Here is a 23,738-nt window from a genome sequence, read left to right as displayed (position 1 = left end):
GTTGCATTTTGTAGCTTTTGTCTTTTTCTTTAAGGCAATCATTGTCACTTCTGTAAAGTCCTTGGGCCACTCCCCAGTTTCATATATGGTGTTTATTAGTTTTATCAGTGTTTTCAAACCACCTTCTCCCAGCAACTGAAGCACATCTCCAGGTACATCATCATCTCCTGTAGCCTTTCCCTTCCTCATTTCCTTGATAGCTTTTTCCACCTCACTTTGTAAAATATATGGTCCTTTCTCGTCTGTATCTACTTCTTCTTCCGGTTCAACTTCTAAGGTTTCTGGCCGATTAGGTCAATCATATAGTTCTGAAATATAATTTTCCCAAATTTTCAGCACTTGCCTCTGATCTACTATTCTATTCCCCAGGGAGTCTTTGATTCCAATATTTTGAATCCCATGATTCTCTTTCCATTCTCTTTCTTTTGTCTTCATGTACATCAAATCATAACGTCCTGTTCTTTGAAATTCCATAATCTCATTACATATCTTCTCAAGATATTCATTTTTGGCCCCGTCTGTGGCTCTTTTCAATTCATTCCTCAGTCTCCTGTATTTCCTCCTGCCTTCTTCATTGTTGACATTCTTCCATTTCCTTCGCTCCTCCATTTTACTCATCATCTCCTGTGTAACCCATGGTTTTCTTGCTATCTTCTCAACTTTACCAACCAAATCACTGATAGTATCTAACATGCATTCTTTTATATTGTTCCACTGCGCTTCAGCATTTCCGCTTTCACCTTCAATTGCACCGAGTTTCTCTTCTAGGGTTTCTTGCACGCTTTGTCTTTGAGCAAAAGATATTTCAGGAAAATAATCAATATAATTATGTACATAAAATTTTTTACAGTGCACTTATTTTAATTGAACATCCATGTTGATCACTTTATTTATTCGATTGTACTCCAAAAATTAAGAAATAAGAACAAGAAAAGATTCTTTTGAGGTTGATTTTCTATAAACAAAATTCATCAGGAAGCAGTTAATAGATAATCAGAGAAAGAGGTTACTTGCAAGACCATGATGCAGAAAAAATGGAGGCATTTACAAGGACACGTTGGATTTAGGGGGCTAAAATGCAGCACAACGGTTTTCTGACAATACCAGAATTTCTATTATTGATATGGAATATTAATCCGTATCATAGCATTGTGAATGTTTTACAAAGATTATTTCATTGATACTGATGACATGCAACAGAACTGGTTTATTTTCCCGTTCTTGGTTGTGGTTAGATCCTTCTCTCAATGAAGTACTCCAGATTCCTCACCCTTCTTTAAATTAAGAGGGTGTATAGCAAAACTGCTCCCAGACAGGAAAGGGTGATAGGTTAAACATACCACATATTTATATTTATCTTTGTAATGTTTCATTATTTATTTTGGGGTTCATACAGGAAATCCTCTACATGACTGACTCAGTATTCGTGCAAAAGCATCAGACACACAATAACAAAATTTGTAACAACTTACAAAACTGCTATAAGCCTATATAAATTTCATTAGATGAGATCTCACGCTGTCTGTCAAGATGGAATCATTCCACACAGTACATTATTAAAACTAGATGCAGTATTTCATTTATAATTAAAATTACTATTACTATCTATTTTCTTCATCAACACACTTGCTGTAATCCAGCACAACAGGCCATACAAAATAGAAAATGAATGTGTTGAACTGTTACCATTCAGTTGCTACTGCCCTAAACCCTTAGGTCATTTAGATCAAAATCAGCGTATAATTCAAACAACAGTACTGTTTATATTCAAAACTCAGTTAAATATATATGTAATACAATAAGGTACAAATTTTCTCAAGTAAAATCACTACTAATACTAAAATGTATGGTAATAAATATTTTATAGAAATAACTCAAGTGATTATACAATGTAAACATTATTACATACTTAGTTTCATACACAAGCTTAAATTGTAGCTACCAGTTAAAATACAACAACACAATATACAATGCAGGATGTAATAAAATTTACTTAAATATGCTTCTTACAGTAAAATCTCTATTTAATGAGTCACTATCTGAATGGCTTTTCCTGCATTAAACTGAGGTTTCCAGTAAATAGGGGTTACAGAAAATTGCATTAAGAAACTATTCACCTTATTACAGGACTTACCGTGCATAATTATGATAAAATAATTCCTTTGCATAAGTAGTGAAAGTGGCTGTTTCCATACAAATAAATACAATCACATAGTCTGTAATATCAACTAATTTCCAAAATTATTAATAATACATGAAATAAACAGTGAAACAACCTCAGCCAAGAATCAAAGGAACTGTGATACCAAAAACAATGTTGTTCCAGTGCATGTTCAATATGTAATGTCACTCACCAGAGATTATGGTTATGCAGTAACAATTTCTGACAGCAACAGAATATGAATATCTACTGTTGTTTAGAGCATCATCATATCAGAGTGGGGTGTGAGATGTGGAAGGTCAAAAATTTCCTGTGCTAAATGTGGGTTCTTACTAACACAAAATTTACTTAAATACGGAAAAATTAACAGTGTTTATATTGGGCTACAGCTAGAACCTGAAAGAACATTCACTAAATACGGGATTTCACTACGTAAAAGCTAAAACAATAAATAAAGATTTCAGACCTAAACTATGTATGTAGCAAATACTTTATGTTTATAGTTGACATTTTTAGAAGTCATAATTATACTGTCAGATCAAAGTAACAGTGAAAATCACAGACAGAAGTAAATACAATACTAATAATATACAAATAACTTACCCTTCATAAATATAGATTCGAGCATCTGGATTTCATTCTAAACTTAAAACCTACCACATACTTTATCAGGATTACTGAACAGTCATTCTCAGTTGCACCATACAAATGCTAAGTAGCCATTCATCATAAACACAGCAAATGCTGCACTGTATTGGCACCTTAGGTATACATAAAATTATGAGATTTGTGATTTTCTATACACTTGAATGGAAACTAGTTCATTCACATGAAGGAAAATGATTGATGACAAGCTACATTAGTTAAACACAGGGACAACTTTACCTTTTACCTTTTCCTTAGTTTGTGCCATTACAAGAAATTTAAAGAACCACAAGGTACTAGTATGCCTGTTCACATCAAAGCTATATCTACGGAACAGCATGAGCACCTTTACTCTGAGGGCTAACTTGGCTTTTACTTTTCAAAAATATATTTTATTTGTAAAGATAATATTAAATTTGATTTTGCAATTTTACCTGATCCCAAGTCCTTTGTACTTAAAATACCTTCTGGTGATTGGTACTTTCATTTCAGGCTACAAATATGTCTATTACATTAATATGAATCCACAAACACTGTGAGTGTGTCACATAACAGAGTGTTAAACATGGACACATAAACAGATACATTAAGATAACACTTACTACCAAGGACTATGAGAATGTCTTACTGGTATAGTCTCTTTCTTTATGATGTGTATTTGTACCAACCGTCTTACAGTGCACACAATTTCACCTATCTCTTCACTACATGTTTCGGCACTAATGTGCCATCTTCAGGTGTGGTTTTATTTACGTCAAACCATTGCACTGTATGCCATCATGTCTCTTTATAAAATGATTAAAATGTAAATATGTCATGTATAATAATAAAATTTATATATTAAAACTTTTCAAGATTTGTCATCTATACGTCACACTTCAAATTCGCAAGTTACATCAATCCTCTCCTATGGGAGTAGTCTTCCTATATTCTTGTGTATATTCTGTCCTGTGCTGTGTCCTTCCCTTGTGACTGCGTGCATTGTATTGCTTTCTTTAGCTTGTTAACTTGTATTCTATTCATGGAATGTACATTTTATTCTAGAAGAAATTTTCAGATTTATGATTTCAAAAATCTAAAATCATTTAAGTCAACATAATTGTTATGCAGTAATAACACCACTGTTACCTGTCATTGCAAGAGATTTTTTGGTAGTGGCCCAACCAAGACTCCTCTTCACAGCCATTTTCCACTTGCTATATCGAGCATCTCTCTCTACAAAGACAAAACCACCACACACAATACGGCTTACATGATGTAATAAATATGTCTTAAGTAATATGAAGTACATGTAACCTCTGATCAGTTGATAATTGTAAATTATGAGAATATTATTACAAAATCTGATAAATGTTAGTAATAACTCTGTACCCACTTATAACACATAGCAGTACACAACAGGATTGCCAATCTAAGCCCCAGCATACTGGGCTTTGTAATAAATCTTTGATAACTTTGTCACATATCATGTCAGTTCTAGGAAATGATGATCACTGCAGCATTTAAAACACGTTTTGTTTTCCTTTGAGCCTTCAGATATGCTATGTACGTAAACAGAGCATGTTTATTATCGCCTTATCCAAACACAAAGTTCATTGTTTTGCTTCAATTACTTTGTGAATACTGTTTATGTTTAGATCTGCTGAATATGAGATAAATCTTCATAACTACCATAGACTTGAAATTGTTAAGTTCTGACTTTTCAGCTTGGGAATTTGGTAACCACTATGTGTACACAAAAGTCAACATTTTAAAACTTTCTGCAAATTTAGGACACTTTGTGGGTCTCAGATATTATATTCATATATTTCATTCCTTCACCCCTGGGGAAAGATCCCCTTATACCCACTGTATAGGAGGCTGGGTGGGCCACTGAACCAGTCTGGACGCTGTGGAGTAGAGAAAATCTTGCCCTGCTAGGAATTAAACCCCAGCAAGATTTTTATCTTTTCAACAAATTCCAGATCAGCTCTGGGGCCCACAGTAGCATAGCTGGTTCAGGCACTATACTACAAGCTGGGAGGCCGCAGGTTCAATTCCCAATGCCACTGGATTTTTCAATCGACCTAATCCTACCAGCCACAATATGGCCCTCATGTCAACTAAGCCTCTAACAGAAATGAGTACCAGGAATCTTCCTGGGCATAAAGGGCAGCCAATGTGTAAGGCTGACAACCTCATCGCCATCTGTGAGCCGACTGTCTAGAAAATGTGGGAACCTTGACATCTCAGAACCATATGGGCCTCCACAGCCTGTTACAGGGATAGCTTTATCTTTCACCTAAAATCACACTAGGGATCACCAGCTGGCAAATACATCTTTATTTTCAACACTGTACTCCTCTCGTAAGCATTTAAGCTTATCGTAAATTCACGCTTCCTTCCACCTACAATTATGACAGTTCAGTTGTTCAGCTGTTTGTTAGCATGATGCCACAATTTTATGTGAAGAAATTGTTGCTGATATTAATGCAGATGCACTCTCAGACATTTCAGATGGTGGACATAACAGTTCACCTTCTAGTACTGAAATTAATGATGAAAATCAACTGAGTGGAAGTAGTGCAAATGCCATGAAAATGGAATATCTGAATCTGATCTAATGAATTGGAATACGATGAAGGAAATTACAGAGTATATTATGTTCCTCATAGCACAGACTTTCCTTCCGACAGCATAAACTACACACCAATAGATGAGCCAATTAGGGGACAAATTGGACTGAATGGACAGACAAAAAATCTAGAGAGAGCCTCTGGGGATTTCTATAGAGCTGATCTAATTATAACTTTCACAAAAAACCAGATCTGTACCACAGACAAAATTCTGAAAAACTGAAATCAACAAAGCAGTAAAGTGGTCATATGTATCAGATGAAGAAAAGAAAAAGCTTTCAGGACTACTGATGTTGATAGGTCAAGTTCAGGTACACAGTATCAAAGACTGTACACTGAGAGATCCAACCACAGTCACACTTACATTCCCTCAAACCAAGAGCAGGAATCACTTTAAAGCAACACGGCAAGCTTCTCACTTCAGTTATTGCTCGAAACAAAGAGAAAGATCAGGCACTCTTCAAACTATGCCCTGTTGAGAAATAATTGATACAGATATTTGGAGCAGTATACAGTCCTGAATAAGGACTGTCTTTAAATGAAGGAACAATACTTTGATTGATCAACTGAAATTTCGGTTATAAAATCCAGGAATAATAATTAAATGTGGTTTACTGGTTCAGGATACTGTGTGAGTCTAGGAGTGGTTATATTTGTAGTACAGAAATTTATACTGCTGAAGGTAAAAAGGCAGAATATACCATCCTCTCAATCACTGATGACAGTTCAGAACAGAAACGCCATCCATACTGGGAAAACTGCTATGAGGGCTGTTCAAATGAAACCTGTTCATGTGTTTGGCTAGACTGCGGTGGTTCTGGCAGTAAACCAGGGCATAGGCTGGCATATGAATGGGATGCCTGCCTCAATATCTATGAGGACTATTTACAGCAGCTTCTATTCCTTTGCACAGAACGATCTCCAAACAAGCTTCATTAGAACAGCACTTAAAAATAGTGTGAACATAGGAGAGACACTCTTGGGTAAGAAAATTGTAATTTTTGCATTAAACAAATCACCAGAGGACAACAATGTAACATTCATAGGGCAGCTAAGCAGCTGAAAAAATGTTAACCCACTTTTTGGAGAAAGAAAAACATTCTCTTACAGGTCTGCAAAGATAAAAGTGAGGATAATGCCCACTGTTCAGAGCAAATATCATTAGTACAAGCAAGAAGGCCAACAAGATATGAGTTCACGAAAAGCGCAATTGAATTGTTCAATGCAATGTAATCACTCAAACCTAAATTTAACATTTAGGCACCAGAGATGAACTGCTTCCTTGGAAATGTAACATAGTACGACAACAGTAAAGTCTTTGATCGCAGATGTTCAAAACAAGCATTCTGAAGTTACCATGTAACATAATAACTAGCAATGTCAGACCATGTGCAGAAATAATGAGCTATTCAGTACATGATAGCAACATGATACCCCAGTGCTAGAGCAAGTAGATGATTGGTCAATATAGAAACTAAAAAACACCTCAAAGTTAAATTCAAATCAATAAAAGTTTAATGATGGGGGATCAACTTTTGGAAACAGAAGCACTCTGAAATTTGGAAGGGTCATGACGCTTGTCTTCTGAAACACTCTTGTATAAGCATTCACAGGGGAAGGATGTAAAACTGTAATAACGCTGGAATAGCTCTTCGAAAGGGAAGGACATAAAAAATTTTGTGTTTGTAAAGACTCTACTTAAAAGTAAAGTTGTTAATAGCGACCACTAGATGTGTGGAAATAATAATAATAATAAAAAAAAGATGTTGGTTAAAAATTACTGTGTTACTCTGCCCAAGCATGATCCAATACACCTGATAGAAGAATGTCTGCTCATGGCGACATTTAGGAGCTAATTACACAATCTGAACCACTGGAGAACATCAAGGCCTGATGGCAGCACAGGAGTGGCTGTAGGGGCAATGATTACAACAAGTACATGAAGAGTTGAAGAAGATGATCCTCCATCTCATTAGTTGAACTCTATTTAGTGCTTTCAGTGTGTAAAAGAAACTGAATCCCTCCACCAAAATCAAATATGAAAAGAAGTTCTGGAAAAGAATTAATTGCCTCCTTTCCTGTGACATGAAATGGGCTGCATAAAAAATGATTGCCATTGCCTAGGAAAGATATGGGGATACAGATGCAGACAGACAGACTGATGGGAGGGATTTATGAAGCACTCTGTTGAGATAGACTCAGGTGCCATGATACATATACTAAGTTTCATAAAGACTGGTTCAGGTATTCATATGTTAATGACTGGGATATACAGACACATAGGCACACAAAGAGAATGGTGATCGCAAAAGCTTACATTTTTTTTTTTCAAAATAAGGAAAGTAGGCTAATTTCTGAATGAACCAGAAGCAGCAAGAAGATGGCGGTGTTGCTTTCTTCCAGGCTTAAATATAAAATTTATTATATCTGAAAAGATTTCAATTTCTAGCAAAATATTCAGTTGAATGAGAGCGCAGAATTATGTTTATCCTTGACACTCTGCACTACATCAGCTTAAAAGTTGAACTGTCTTACCTTCATGAGTAGTAGTGGGAATAAATACATCATGAGTAATAGCTGTCTCAGGCTCCTTATACAAGTCCCAAACACCAATTCCTTCAGCTTGACCTGCAGCCATTGCTACTCCTAGAGCTTCCATTCTGACTAAAGTGGACGTTCGTTCTAAGGAAATGGTGAAAATACATGTAACTCACCATTTACAACACATTCAAACTGTTCCTTAGAATGGGCACTATTTATGTTCTTGGAGGTGTAGTACATTGAATACCTTGTTCCTTATGTGTCAAAAATAAAGTTAAAGAAATACCCCTGTTACCTTTCCCATGTCTCTGTCTGCATGTAACATCTCAAGAACTGCTAAACATAAGATCTGATACCGGACAGTACTACCAAAATTTGTCATTAGATTCCAATTTTGATTATAATAGGAAAATGGCAATGGATACTTTACATAAAATGGCCTAAAATAGACGTAGAGCATCTGATATGTTCAAGGCACTGTTCGTGTACTAAACTTTAAACCAAATCAAAATACAAAATACAAATAATTTTTGCATAAGTTTAAGAGGGTGTGAATCAATGAAAAGCATACTGCAACTGAGTCATTCAGATGGTCCTCTATTTCCATCAAAGGAACCTACACCCTGGAAACCCAAACAGGATCCCATCATGGAGACCAGCAGGGGACTTCAACAACTGGTAAAAATAGTTATCAGTAGTCAAGGAAAGGAGAAGTATCAAGCAAGACAGTGCAGGATTTGTGATGCGCACAAAAAAGTAGTCCAATGAGATATATCTGTAGATTTTGCATTCTTCCACTATACAGAGACTTTTGTTTTCAGACAGTATATTCTATGGTGCAATATTCAGTAATAAGTGCACAAAAAAACAAAAGAAACAAAACGTAGGAATTGCTATATATAATAAAAAAGACATACTGCTTCACAATGCATTAACATTATGTTACTCACCAACAGGAATTCCACACAAGTCAGCCTGTAGCTGCATCAACAGTTTGTTTTCTGCCATCTTGCCATCTACTTTGAGTTTAGTGAGATGGTGACCACAGTCCTTGGCCATTGCTTCTAGAATGTCTCTTGTTTGAAAGCATACTGCCTCCAGTGCAGCACGAATTATGTGGTTCTTGGTTGTAAACTGAGTTAGACCACAAATAATGCTACACATATAACAAGGTTATGAATTAGGAACATTAAAACTGAAACATGAAAGTAAAGATTTTTTTTTTAAACATAAGAGTACCAGACACAAAATCAAAATATTAATAAAACTTCAGCTCTGAAACATAATCAAAATTAATTTTATGCTCTCTGCCTAACAGCAAATACACAGTTCAGAGTGACTGACTTAAAGAAGTAACCATTTTATTTATCTCAGTAGCATTTACCACAGAACACTCTGTCATTTTCAACTTCTGTTTTCTATGGGTAGAGTAGTTGGTTGAGGGGCTATGCTACAAGCCAGAAGGTCATGGGTTCAAGTCCCGATGAGGTCATTGGATTTTTTCATTTGACCTAATCCTTCCAGCTGCACTATGGCCCTGGGGTTCACTCAGCCTCTAACAGAAATGAGCACCAGGAATTAATTAAATAATCTTCTGGGGAGTAAAGCGTGGCCGTCGCGCAAGGCTGACAACCTTACCGCCATCTTTGAGCCAATTGTCTAGATAATGTGGGACCCTCAACGTCTCATAACCATATAGGCCTTCATGGCCTGGTACAGGGATAGCTTTACTTTTTTTATTGGTATAAAACTGCCTTTCACCCAAAACACAGAACACAAGACTGAGAATGATTTTTGTACAGAGTGCCAAAAAGGACACCTGAACCGAAGATAGAGAATTCCAGTAAGATGAGGATGGACAAAATTACACAGGGAGGTGATTCATAACTTGTACTCTATACAAAATACTATTCACTGAAGAAACCCTGGAAGGCAAAATGCGTGGTATATGGAGTACATGAGATGATGAAGACATGTAACTTTTTTTTGTAACATCTGAAGGAAAGATAATTTGAAAGACACAGGCATATACATAAGGATAACATTAAAATAAATCACAAAAAAGTGAAGTGTGAATTGGTTTCAACTGACTTAGGATAGCATTCAGTGGTAGGATCTGTAAAATATGAGAACTTTGTTGACTGAGCAACTATTAGCATGTCAACAGGCCTCTTGCCCCATGGAATTAGTCAGTTCACAAATTCCTCTGTATATTTACTTTATAAAACACTTTCTTAATGCATATTCTTACCCTCGTGCATCTTTACGCCAGTATGGGGCATACAGGCCAGAAAATGCCGGGACAAAATACACATCCCCTGTAGATGGAACATCTGCTGCTGCAGTTTCTGCATCACTGACTTCTTTCACAACATTCAAGTTATTCTTCAGCCACTTCAATGCACTGCCAGCTACAGCTACTGAGCCTTCCAGAGCATATACTGCTGGCGCATTCTTGCCCAATTTGTATGCTACTGTAGTCTCCAAGCCATGGGTGGAATGCACTCGCTGCAAGTACCCCATTCCAGTTAAATCCATTATTTTATAAAGTTCTTAAAAACATCACAGAGTGGCTTCTATTTGTAAACCTCCAAAACCTTCTCAATGGAAACTATATGTCATACAGTACATTCCCAATTATTCGGGGTGGAAAGGAAATTAATTTTCTGGATAATCAGTAATAGAAATATGTAATTAACTTGTGAGTTGGGATTTATAGAATGAAACATACACTGATAAATGTAGTTTACTTGAATGCTACTGGCAGAAACATGAGTGTGGTTTCTCAGAAGCTCCTGTGCCATTTCTATACATTAAAAATAAAATATCAACAAAGAAACTCCTCTCAAATTTCCAGGTACACATTCAAATGGTAAATAAAACTCCCTTCATTTGTATCTTTCCTTCCATAGAAAGTAATTTCACAATGAAGTATATCTTTTGACACTGGACACAGCAGTGAATTTTCTAAACAAAGCCTCCAGATAATCTGTTCTCAGTCAATCAGGATTTATCTGTAATTACCTTCCATGCTAAGAAAATTGCTATAGTAGTAACTTTACTTATCTATCTACCTACCTACCTACCTACCTACTAATGCTCCTACATTCCTCACATCTGACTTTTGGTCATGGTAACTAGAAGGGTGGAATTTGAATGATGACAGGGTCCACAGTAACAAATCTCCAAGTTTATCAGCGAAGAAAAAAAACACAGCATGCAAAAAAAATCCACAATCAATTGACCTCATACTGAACCTGAGCTTTTGATACAGGATGCAAAACAAAAGTTTCCACAGCTCCATGAAAGACTATTAAAACACGATTCATTGGATTATGGTATATTTAAGAATTGTACATTATTCTTTGTTTTCATTAAACTGTTCTAATCTTTGTAAAATATTATTAGGGTAAACGAATCAAGGAGGGTGAGATTGGTGAGACAGACAAAACACCTGAAGATGGGAAATGTAAACAAAATTTTGATCAGAAAAACCAGAATGGAAGAGAAACTTAGGCATATATGGGACATTAATAAAATAGACTACAGGGAAATTGGGGGTGAAGATGTGGACTGGATTTATCTAGCTTAGAATAAGGTCCAGAAGTAGGGTCTTGTCTTGTCTTGTCTTGGGTTCCATTAACCTATTTTCATTCAAGAACTTATATGGTGCAATGATCCTGTCAAGTCAGGTATTTTCACATTAAGAACGAAAATCATGGTGAGCTTCCTGAACAAGCGTGGTGGTACATCATCACAAATAATTCTAAGAAATACTTGTTAATATGATGCCTAGGAGACAGGTGGGAAATCATGCCATGGCAAATATGTGCCCTCAGGAGAACCTAGCAAAATTGCAAATATTTACATCATGGCACAGAATGAGTTAGAGAGAAGGAAATTCTTTACTGACTGCGTGACTATCAATATCTCAACAAGGACTTGTTTCATGGAGGTAATTAGTTAGCCATACTCTTGAAACATCACATTTCTAACCCTTCCGCACGGTCATTTAAATTCCGCGGCCGTCTCTCCGGCGGTAATATATTCAGCTGTCCATTTAAATTTTGCTCGAAAATGATTTATTCATCATTGTTCTTAAATTATATGAGATAGGAACATGAAACTTTCACTAAAATGATCTTAAAAGGTGGTTTTATAACCTTACCTTATAATATGAGCGCCCTGTATCTCGGCAATGGAAGCAGGTTGTTTAGTATTTGAGCAGTGAATGGTACGCCTTGAAGGATGAAACTTTCACTAAAATGATCTTAAAAGATGGTTTTATAACCTTGCCTTATAATATGAACGCCCGGTATCTCGGCAATGCAAGCAGGTGACGCCTTGAAGCATTCGTCTAAACACAGCGCTGGCTCACATTCACACCAATACTGCGTATCTTTTCTTTGGCTCTTTTTTTTAACCACACTTCTGTGCGGCCTTGCCTTCTTCCCCGTGGGGGGAATACAAGAGGAAATGTCTCTCCGTGAGTCGTATAGGTTGCCAGATTAGCTGCAGTAAATTCAACCTTTGTGTTATCATAACAAGGGGTTGGTGCTTCTGCGTTTCAGATTCCAACCATTTTGGCTGCCCCAGATGTCGTAGGGGTGACCACAGAATTCATGAAGTTATTCTAAGAACTGGCTGGTATATAGTGAACGAAAGCAGAGCTTAGCTGGCTCAAAAAAAATATTTATGGTCATCCCTCGAAACGACCACCAAGGTCAGTACGATAAAATGGCGTCAACTGGAGCGATAATACATGAAGGAATGAGTTCTTTTCCCTCCCCCACACACATCCGTATCGTCTCAGGGGGTGACCACAGTGTTCTGCCTTAATTCGTGACGTTTTTCTAAGAACTGGGTGCTATATACTGTGCGAAATCAATCGATCATGCAAGAATAAATTTTTGGACATCCCTCTTCTAAGAATTCCAATTGAGTGTGTTAGTGTGGCCAGCTCAGGGCAATATGATATTATAAACACAGCACATATCACGTCTCTGCTGTTTATAACTTCATAGCAAAGAAAACACGCCATTCATAACAGTAGAACGCTCGCAATAGCCACAGGAACTTTGCTACAAGACAGGCATATGTAACGATGACTTAGCGCTCTTAAACTCGTGTGTCATTAAATGTAGTTCTCCTGACAACAGGCCAGCGAAAAATCTAACAATCTACAGCAAAACCATCAATTATTATGGGCGTTATAACATAGGTGTGCAGCTGGACGAAACATACACGTCGAACCCCCCCAGACGATTTAAATACCTGACGAAACATACACGTCAAACCACGCTGAACGGCTAAACTAGACATAACCTCTATCAAGGAGGAAACTTACTGGAATAATTTCTAAGGGACATAAGTTTCACTAAACTAAGTATGCCATACTTACTGATGATCCAGTGTTGTAGACAAGGAAACATCCTTTACGGCATGTGCTTTTAGCTTGTCCTTCTTTAAAACACCTTTCGCCAACAAGTGAAGATTGTTGGTTACCCAGAATCTAAAACACAAGAAATGACTATTCAAGAACTGGCTTCAATTAACTGCTTAATAACATTACACAGTTGAGCATCAACAGACAAAAGGAAACTCACCGCTGATATGGGGATTCCCTTCAAAGGATCTTCCGTGATGTGACCATATATTTCAGATGAACTACAAATTTCTGGCAACAAGTTTGCAGGAATGTTGAAATACCTACATTGTGACAAGACATAATTAGACGTTCTGAGGGCCACACACACACGTGCGCACATACACACACACGCGCGCGCACACACACACACACACACACACACACACACACACAAAAGGGAAGAGGAGGGGGGAGGAGGAAGGACAAGGAGGAGAGAACAAAAGTGTACTTCATACGTATTCCAGTTTGGAACACACATACTTCTCAGATACATTCTTTGAAATCTTGCATGCCTTGCTTGATGTTCATTTACTTAAAATGCAAACTCACTCTTGCAAAGCTATAAATATTACATTGCATAGTGAGAGATCGTTTATTCCCTGTACTTAATTAAATATTCACTATACCAAAAAATGTTTAACACAGAAGTTGCAGATCTTAATGACAGCTATGTTTCGTTCTGTACCAATTTCTTTGAAAATGAGCTGGATTTTTGATAATATCAATACATTTTTATTTGAATTTCACATAAAATATGGGTTTAGTTGCACCAGCAAAGTAAAAAGTAAAATCATCTCTGTACTCAATTAAGTAGCACAGCACGATGATACGAAGGGGAGCAGTGGTACAGCTCCATGCATTCTTAGCCTCAGCTAGAGATGGAGATGAGTGATCAGCTTCATATGCTGACTGCTTCACCCCCCGCCCCAAGAAAAAAATTCAAGTACATTAGATAGAAGGCTGGCTGGGCCATACAATAAATTTTGACATGTGGAAGAGGGAAAATCTCTATCTGCACCAGGAATCGAACCCCAATCCCCAATATCAAATTTAATTGAAAACTGTCCATTGGTTTTAGCAAAATATATGGATGGATGGACATAACCTCTCCTATACACAGTTATTCCACAACCTTTGTGCAAAAACTGCATACTATTCAGTACCAATTTGTTTATAACTGTTCTCTTTACTTTGCTTCCTCATTCAGCTAAAAATCTCTTAAGATTACACCAAGTTCCCAAATAAGAACTGGGGATAATCAGTCTTTATCTTCTATTTCATAGGCCATGACAACAAAAGTGGGAGTGAAGACAGCTACTTCAGATTTATGCAGAGATTATGGCTTCTCTACTTTACTGGCGTGACTTTAAATGATNAAATGTGTTATAAGAATGAAGAGGTCAATACATCACAATTTTCTTAGTCTCTGAACTAAAACCTCCATATTTTAAAATTAAGTGATGAAATACATTATTTGGTTTCATAAAAATGACAATTACTAATTCTGTTCAGGAATTAATACACTATCCACATGTAAAATTCACATATTCATCGCTACAGTAATTGGTTATTGTACATTTTGAATCCTTCAATAATTACGCACCCAAACAAGCCATGAATCCACTGTGCCAAAACGACAGCGCTGTTCTCTGACTGCTCTGCGCACAGCAGAAACATTATCAATCAGCCATCGCATCTTAAGGGCACTGAAGTAAGGGCTAATTGGAAGCCCACAAAGGGGCATCAAGGCATTTTTGCTGTTTTCTGGCACTTTTGCCAAAATGTGGTCAACAGTTGAGTCAGTACGGATATCAGACCAAACTGCAAAAGCAGAGAGTCAGTATTTACCCATGCACATTCACACACACATAGAATTAATCAGTGCATTTACAAAACTTCCAGCATTCATGGAACCCAAAAATTCTTTACCATATTCACCAAGTCTGTATTTCTGAACCTTATTCTAAGCTACATTCACACCCTCACACTCCATTACTTTATACTCCACTTTACAATTAACCTACCATCTATATTTAGGTCTCCCAAGTGATTTATATGGAGAGGAGCCTCCCTGAGCATCCAATATATGCTCAGTTAGTCAAGATTCCCCTGCCTCCCACAATGGAATTCGAAATTTTATTGTCATATTTAGCGGCCTCTGTAGTCTAGAGGTAACGTTTCCACCTCATGACTCGTGGTACGCGGGTTCAAATACCCGGTGGAGATCGTCGAATTTTTAAGGGCAGAAAAATTCAGGGAACAAGTCCTCTGGGAGGGACTTCAAGCCGTGTGTCCCGTGTCATAACTTTACGGCACGTAAAAGAACCTCATATCTCCAAAGGAGATCACTGAGCCAAATTCCAGGACGTTTCCCGCCCAACAATAGTCTCTAAGGCCTCAGATAGATGGGGGAAGCATTATAGACACCGCTAAAGCAAGTGGAGGCTGAACTCGCTTGCTCAGCGGGATTGATGGTATGGACCATTATCAGTAGGGTATAGAGACTGGTAGAATATCATAGAGGGAAGCACAATGGACCAATACTGGTCTAAGTGCATGGGGAAACCCACCCTCTCCAATAACTAACTAACTATTGTCATATTTAATACAACCAGCCAACAGAAAATATCTAAAGCCAGATTAATTCTGACCACATCCTACAAATTATGCAACACTTAGTTAAATCATCTGTTCTGAATAACTAGAATGGACAAATTTAAGGTGCTGGGGATGTGGATGACAAATTCAAGGCCTCAGCAAACAAATACATGGGATTACAATTTATTCTTCATTTTATACCTACCTGGTTTTGAGAGTTCAACAAAATTTAAGGAACTGATATGTCCTTATGCAGGAAAATTTTCAAAAATGTTCTCTGATTTTGCAACAATTTTATAAAGTAAAGTTAAAAAGTAAGTAAAGCTATCCCTGTACCAGGCCGTGAAGGCCCATAGGGTTGTGAGACATTGAGGGTCTCACATTATCTAGACAACCGGCTCAAGGATGGTGGTAAGGTTGTCAGCCTTATGCGCTGGCCACGCTTTACTCCCCAGGAAAATTATTTAATTAATTTCTGGAACTCATTTCTGTTAGAGGCTGAGTCGACCCCAGGGCCACAGTGTGGCTGGACAGGTTAGGTCAACTGAAAAAATCCTATGACCTCATTGGGACTTGAACCACGCGACCTTCCGGTTTGTAGCATAGTGCCTCAACCACTACTTTTATAAGAAATATAAATTCATTCCACATAAGCATCCAGGAATAGGCCACTAAAATTTACTGCAGATATAATGCACTTCCATCTGCCTGCACATAACCATTACATCACTACGTTATTTACAAGGAAAGATACAGGAGGTGGAGAACAAAATTCATGGCTTCAACAAACCAATTAATAGATCACCATTTATTTTTAGTGTTATACCCACTTAGTTTCATGAGTTTACCGTAATTAAAGGAATCTCTAAGTTTTTATACTGGTACATTTTTATAATGTTACACTCATTTAGCAATAAATGTATAACTTAAATAAACAGATAAAGAATCTATTAATTACAAATATTATCCTGTAGCATAAAAGGTTATTAACTCCATCCAGTGTGATTGATAAATGATATATATGAGTATACAATTGATAACTAAATAAATTAAAAAGGAGGGAAAAAATATCAATCACACTGGACGGAGCTGATAACCTTTTATAATGTTGCTAGTGTGAGATCAGGATGAACCAAAAAAAAAAAACTATCTTGTAGGATGTGACACCATCTACTCCAATAAACTTCTACCAGATTACACAGCCTCACATCCCAGAAGACAGTACTCTTAACAGTTAGTGTTGTGAGAACTTTAGATCCAACAAGAAATTAATTATATTTATTTTTTTGCATCCTATTGTGCGTCACATATGAACGATATATTTGAGAGTCATCATCACAACAACCGATCATAAAACCGATATTAAAATGTTTGATATTCGGTTTATTTTCATCCCACTGCATGTTTTGATCATCAGAGGTCATGTAGTGGGATATAAAAAACCGAATATAAAATATTTTAATATTAATATCAGTTTTATAACCAAATATAAGCAACTGTTGTGACACAGGCTCTCAAATATACTGTTAAGAAATTAATTATTACCACCATGGCACTGTTTTTTCCAAAACATCTAGGAAAAGGTGAATAATTTATCAGAGATGTAATACATTCCCACATGTCTTAACACAACCATAAAATAGTCATATTCCCACCAGCCCAAGAGTAACAACTCACCAATGGCATTGTACAGTGGTTCTCCAGTGACTGCATCCCATGCAATGGTAGTTTCCCGCTGGTTAGATATTCCAATTGTGACAATATCTTCGACACCATAGCCCAGCTTTTCAAGACTTTCAACACCACAACTGATACATTCTTTAACAGCACGCAATATTTCTATAGGGTTATGTTCCAGCCATCCTTCTTGTGGACATATCTGCGTAATTCGTGCACTGTACGAGACAATTTCTCTGGTATGCTCTGCTTTATAGACCTGCCAAACAATACAAAGTAAACAATCTTTGTAGCTGCATGTTCATGAAAAGCTTTTTGTGGCTGTAATGCAATGCAGGTGATTTATTTAACAGATCCATAATAAATGCTGTGAACAAACCACAAATCGAGCTTCTTCTGTTCCTTCATTGATGACTCCAATCAAAGGCTCATTCTTCTGTGAGGAGTTCGATGACACAGGCATTGCAACTGGAAGACACAAATAAAGGAAATCTAATGTCAAAATTAATTTAAAATAACAGACAACAATAAAATGCTAACATGCATGCAATCATTCAAAGTAATCATACAATTTATGCCATTTTTTCCATTCTTTGTCATTTAGCCTGATAAAGGAATGTTTATTTCTCAAGTTCTTTTTAATTCCAAACAGGAGACAGGCCAGCTCAGTCAATGAAATGATTAGGTTATGGATTGGACAACTGAGGAATAGATGTTTGATTACCAGCGAGGGCAAGAAACTTTTCTCCTTTCCACAGCATCCAGATCACTTTTGGAACCTATCCAGCTTCCTATCCAATGAGCACCAAGGACTCTTCCCCAGGTGGTTAGGGGCCAGGGGGTAAAGCTGTCCATTGACCCCCATTCAGTGATAAAATTATCAATGCATGCACCTATATCTCTACTCCCCCATACATCTTCATGGTGTGGTGCACAATTAAGTACAGGGACAACTTTACTTCTACAATTTTCACATTTGCCAGTTGACAATATCAAATACCTGGGATTTTATTTAGATCATATATCTCAACTGTTCTCTCAATGCTGAAAGAAGATCAAAATTCGGTTGAAGTCTACCAAGCTACATGGCAATACCTCCCAGAAGATTGCATTCTTCAAGACTTTTTTACTTTTTTTAAAGGCTTTAAAACACCTTCAACAATTTACCATCTCTAAGTCATCTACTATTATTAACTACTGAGTAACAATTCAGTATCACTATAGTGTTATGACAGTGGGAATGAAAAGAGAAACAAAGTTTACAACAATAAAGGCTGGAATCACCTAGCTTTATGTAACCGCATTAATTTTGAAGCAGAAGAGAAATATACTGAGACATGACTCCTAGAAGGTGGAACAGTGGAAGCAGAAGAAACAGTAGTTGCTAGACAAGGGTGAGGTAAACATGTTTCTGTGGCAATGAAAACATGTAAAACAACAGAAGAACCATGGGAAGCTGCCTGGAGACAGAAAAATATGGGTCATGAGTCACACAGGGCCAGAAATCAGGAATAACTGTGTTAATAGGGGGCCAGCATCAATTAACCAGACTGGCAGTCAGTTAGGAGACAGAAAAGTATCGTCGTGGGTCCCATGGGTCCTGGAACCAAGACTGACTGTGCTGGTGAAGACCTGCAACAATTTACTCAAAATGTGAAATTCTGAGTAGTGAGACAGAAAAATATGGTCATGTGTACTGAAGGGCCTGAAACCAAGGATGACTGCACTGGCGAGGAACAGCAGGAAATTACCAGAAAAGCAGACAGGCAGACAGACAGGCTTGTGCATAAAACACTCATTGACAGTAGCAAAATCCTAACAAATTAGATCCATGGAACAGAATCCTTTCTGAGTAGTGGCAACCAGTAAATGTTCAACTGGCTTAGAACCTGACAGTCCATTACCATGTTCACAGGAAACTACCATTGGGCTTCATCCTGAGCCAGATATATCCAGTTCACATGCACAGGCTCTAGCTGAAAATGTGTCATCTTCCAGCTTGGGGTTAGATGAGGGCTAGCAACCATATAAATCTAACATGTCACAAAATTCCCCAGCAAGTTCTGTCTTGAAGTTGGAAGAAAATGGATTTACATAACTTCAATCAAGAGTCCACTGAACACAGTTTTGTAACAAAATGACTATGACAAGTAGACCTAATTTTGTAAGAAAATTACCCTAATGGAAGTTAGAAGATTCTGGTTGAAGATTCTGAAGTGAATGAGAAAATGAGGTTTTGGCCTTATTCTTGAATATTCTCAGCTGGCTCCCAGATTTGTTAGTTGAAAGAAAACTGATTTATGTAGCTTCATTAAAGAATCAACTGAACATAATTTTCTTACAAAATAACATCAATAAGTAGACCTACTTATATAAGAAAATTACCCTAATGGCAGTTACACCGCTGTTGGCTGAAAATTATGAACTGTATGAGAACTTATGTTTTCGGCTTGTATTCTTGACCATTTCCAGACGCTTCCTGGATTTATTTAACGGTGTCATATCAGTGCCAAAGTTATATTTGGAGTGAGAAAACTAAGGTACCATTACTCGGATGACATGCGAAACTTGAACAAAATATAACAGGCCAAACAAATAAACTCCACACACAGTGAGGTCTCTATACCCATAGTTTAATACAGACACTTTCCAGAGTGGGCCATACCATAGCTCAGGCAGTTAGTCGCTGGCTTTCCACCATGGCGGCCCGGGTTAAAGCCCAGGTCAGGTCATGTGGGATTTGTGATGGATAAAGTGGCGCTGGGGCAGGTTTCCTCCAAGTACTTCGGCGTCCCATGCCAATTGTCATTCCACCAACTTCTCCACGCTCATCATCTGTCTTCCAGGGCTCATACAATAAGCCAGTTAGTGGCCAGCATACCAAGTGGACTCAGTCTCCTCCCCCCCCCCCAAAAAAAGTTTCAGAGTGACTGAAGGCAAACAACGCAGGAAAATGTTGAGAGCATAACATGGTCTCAAGCAGGCCAGGCCCAAGATATCTTCTATGACAGTCAAGAAACAGGCTGAGCAAAATCAATGGGCTACAATTTGTCAACATATAATTAGGTAAATATTAGTAAACAGTGGTTAGCTTAGCGGGAAGAGAGAGACCTCCTCGCGGCATCAGGCATGCTAATAAGGCACAAGGACCCACCACCTGGTCGGGATACAACGAAGAAAACAAGACTCACTTTGCCTCAGTATCATTAATTCACGATATGAAATACCATACAGAATTCACACAGAACTGTATGTAATTATATGTCAATATCGAGCGAGCCAACATACAGCCACTGCAAGATTTATCTTGCAGCTTGGGGTTCTCATTATTCTTGGCAATGACCGACGAAGAGCAAGAGTCACTGGACACCCACAGCTACTCTGGAAGGATCAACCTATATTACTGAGATAAGAAACCTACAGAAAGGTGCAAACCTTGATGATGATGATGTTTTCGTCGTTGTTCATGGTGGAGGTGGTGTCTACAGTCATAATACGAGCCCTACTTTCAACACAGATTAAAATATAAACTGTTACTAAATTTTATTATGCTTACAGTTGTTGTGGCTTTGCATAATTTTATGTATATGGTAATTTCTGGCTAAGGGCCATGTAACCGAAACATGACATGGAAATTGTACCCTATCACTCATGCACTCATGGAGCTGTGCCTTTCTTGAGAAGCTGCCAATAGCTGCCAGCTATTCAAGAACTTCTCATCATTTTATGGAACCATAAGGTTCATTATCGTCTTCACAAGAGCCCTCCACTGCACCCTATCCTAAGCCAGATCAATCCAATCCATCCCAGCCTATCCCTCTAAGATCCATTTTAATATTGTTCACCCGCCTACACCTTGGTATTTCAAGTGGTTTATTTCCTTCTGGCTTTCCCTCCAATATCCTATATGTATTCCTCTTCTCCCTCATTCGTGCTACATGCCCCACCCATCTCATCCTCCTTGACTTGTACATTCTAATTATATTTGGCGAAGAGTACTAGTTGTGAAGAATTATACCGCATAGAAATAAAATTTATGTGACGGTACTTGGCGACCATTTAGAATCCTACCTACTGTTGCCGCAATAATTGGCTCTCAGAAAAAATTAACTTGGGTTACGTCATTTTAGTTTACGTCAATATGTTTCGATCACATTCGCTTGCAGAGGGCTTCGCGGAGCAACTGCCGTGTGGTTTGGTGCGGAATCTGCAAACTGATACTTTGATTTAGCAAGTTAACCCTTTCCATGCTAAAAGTTAGATGTCTCATTTACAGCCTCTATTCTCCTGTCTTGCAACACTGAAGACAACAGTGTACCGCCACCTCCAGAAATGATATACCAATTATCTGCAGTTCTTTCGCTANAATTTGAATTAATATTAAAAATCGGCTCAATTATATGTGGTTACGGAGGGCGCCAGAATAATACACCATGGGCGCCGCGTTGGACAGGGCTGCCGTATCTAGCACATTCACCAACAGCCGGACATGCAGGTGTGGCTCTGACGTCACTCTAGAATATGGCTACCAGGTCAGTATCTTATAGCATGTAGATCCTTTGCTAAGCAATGACTCTGTGAACAACGGCCGTTGTTAGGTAATGGCAGTAAACAGTAACATTGGGATGTTCTCTACACGGTCCGAGCGATAGTCACGTAAAGCAACAATATAAGAACTGTTGGGAGATTTTTCTATGCGGTCCTTCCGAGGTGTTATAAGAACAAGTCTAGAGTTTAGTTACTTGTGAGACAGTCGTCGGCCATTAAGGGCATGAACACGGAAGCTGAGGGAGTTACGGTGTTGGAAGCCGTCATCAGGAGACAACCGACGAGGAAAGAGTAGACTGAAGACAAAGTGCGTGATGTAGTGAATTGTAAAGTGTGTGAATTAGCGATAGCGCTATAGTTACCTGTGTTTATGTCATGTTTGAGTTCAATGAATCCAATTACCAATCCAAACCCCATCTACAGCCACTCATAAACGTGACAATATTATATCAAATTATCATATGGACACGCACAATTTTATGCAAATAGCTGGTCTCGAAGACGAGGAACCGAGTGTTTGAACTATCTCCAATAAGCAGGAAACTAACTAGTGTCGAATTTCAATGACCAGTTCACCTTTGAGCACTAATGCAACCTAGCACGCGACCTTGGCCACGTCTCTCAAAAGATAAACAAACAGACGCGCAATAACAATTCAGTAGAGATTTCCTGAACTTTGTTTGGTGCTCTCAGTGTACTAAGACAATCATCAAACTGAATTTGAGTAGATCACATTCGAACTTCTCACCAGTTGTAGGTATGTTAAATTAAAATACTAATTATACGTATTAAGAAATTTCCATATCGGTCAAAATCCTCTATTTACGAAAAACAGAGAGCCACGAAACATGATATAAAATCATTTGAATCTTTGCCGGAACACCAACCAAACTGACTGCGACTGTCTTTTTGTTAGTTTCATCAATCCCTTCAGGCGCATGCCCGAAAATTTACTTGAAGGTGACGTCGACTCCTGTTCAATTTTTTCACACTCATAGAACAATAATTCTCTTGTATCATTCAATACAAAATAACCTCCGCTGATCATACGCTGGATTTAAATAACCTACGATTCATCTTCAGTACATAAAAATCAATAGATTTTATCACACAATACTTTCGCTTGCTTGTTTTATAGTCAGTAACACATCGCTTTGTCCTGTGATTAAGGTCAAAGGCGTGCGTATCTTTTTTTTCCCCCCTTGGCACTAGAGCCCCAGTGGGCCTAGGCCTACCTCCATGAACGTCTCCGTTCACTTCGGTTTTTCTAGATCTTAGACATACGGTAGGACTCCTTGGGCGGGTGATCAGCTCGTCGCAAGGCCTCTACCTGTACACAAACACAGAAAAACGCACACAAACATCCATGCCCTGAGTGGGATTCGAACCCACGATCCCGGCTTTCGAGCGAGCGAAGACAGTGCACGCCTTAGACCGCTCGGCTACCGTGACCGGCGGCGTGTGTATCTACGAGTACATATTTTGCTCGGACTGATTACTGTTATACCAGTTAGAATAATAATTT

At 38.0% G+C, this 23,738-nt stretch overlaps 1 protein-coding gene across 1 annotated transcript in view; it reads right to left on the bottom strand.

The window, feature by feature from the left end:
* LOC111872371 (glycerol kinase) overlaps window positions 1–23,738 on the bottom strand; it is a 38,499-nt gene that overhangs the window by 13,300 nt on the left and 1,461 nt on the right. Inside the window, exons 2-10 of the mRNA XM_033754694.1 lie at window positions 18,045–18,133; window positions 17,666–17,924; window positions 14,987–15,211; window positions 13,569–13,921; window positions 13,364–13,474; window positions 10,214–10,470; window positions 8,913–9,118; window positions 7,957–8,103; window positions 3,935–4,021 (exon numbers count right to left, since the gene is read on the bottom strand). Coding sequence (XP_033610585.1) covers window positions 3,935–4,021; window positions 7,957–8,103; window positions 8,913–9,118; window positions 10,214–10,470; window positions 13,364–13,474; window positions 13,569–13,921; window positions 14,987–15,211; window positions 17,666–17,924; window positions 18,045–18,133 — 1,734 coding nt within the window. The remainder of the gene's footprint in view (window positions 1–3,934; window positions 4,022–7,956; window positions 8,104–8,912; window positions 9,119–10,213; window positions 10,471–13,363; window positions 13,475–13,568; window positions 13,922–14,986; window positions 15,212–17,665; window positions 17,925–18,044; window positions 18,134–23,738) is intronic.

The sequence above is a fragment of the Cryptotermes secundus genome, unplaced genomic scaffold (assembly GCF_002891405.2).
Source record: "Cryptotermes secundus unplaced genomic scaffold, Csec_1.0 scaffold848, whole genome shotgun sequence".
NCBI classification, from domain to species: domain Eukaryota; kingdom Metazoa; phylum Arthropoda; class Insecta; order Blattodea; family Kalotermitidae; genus Cryptotermes; species Cryptotermes secundus.
The sequence above is the reverse complement of the archived record's forward strand: the minus strand, read 5'-3'. Positions and strand labels throughout refer to the sequence as shown.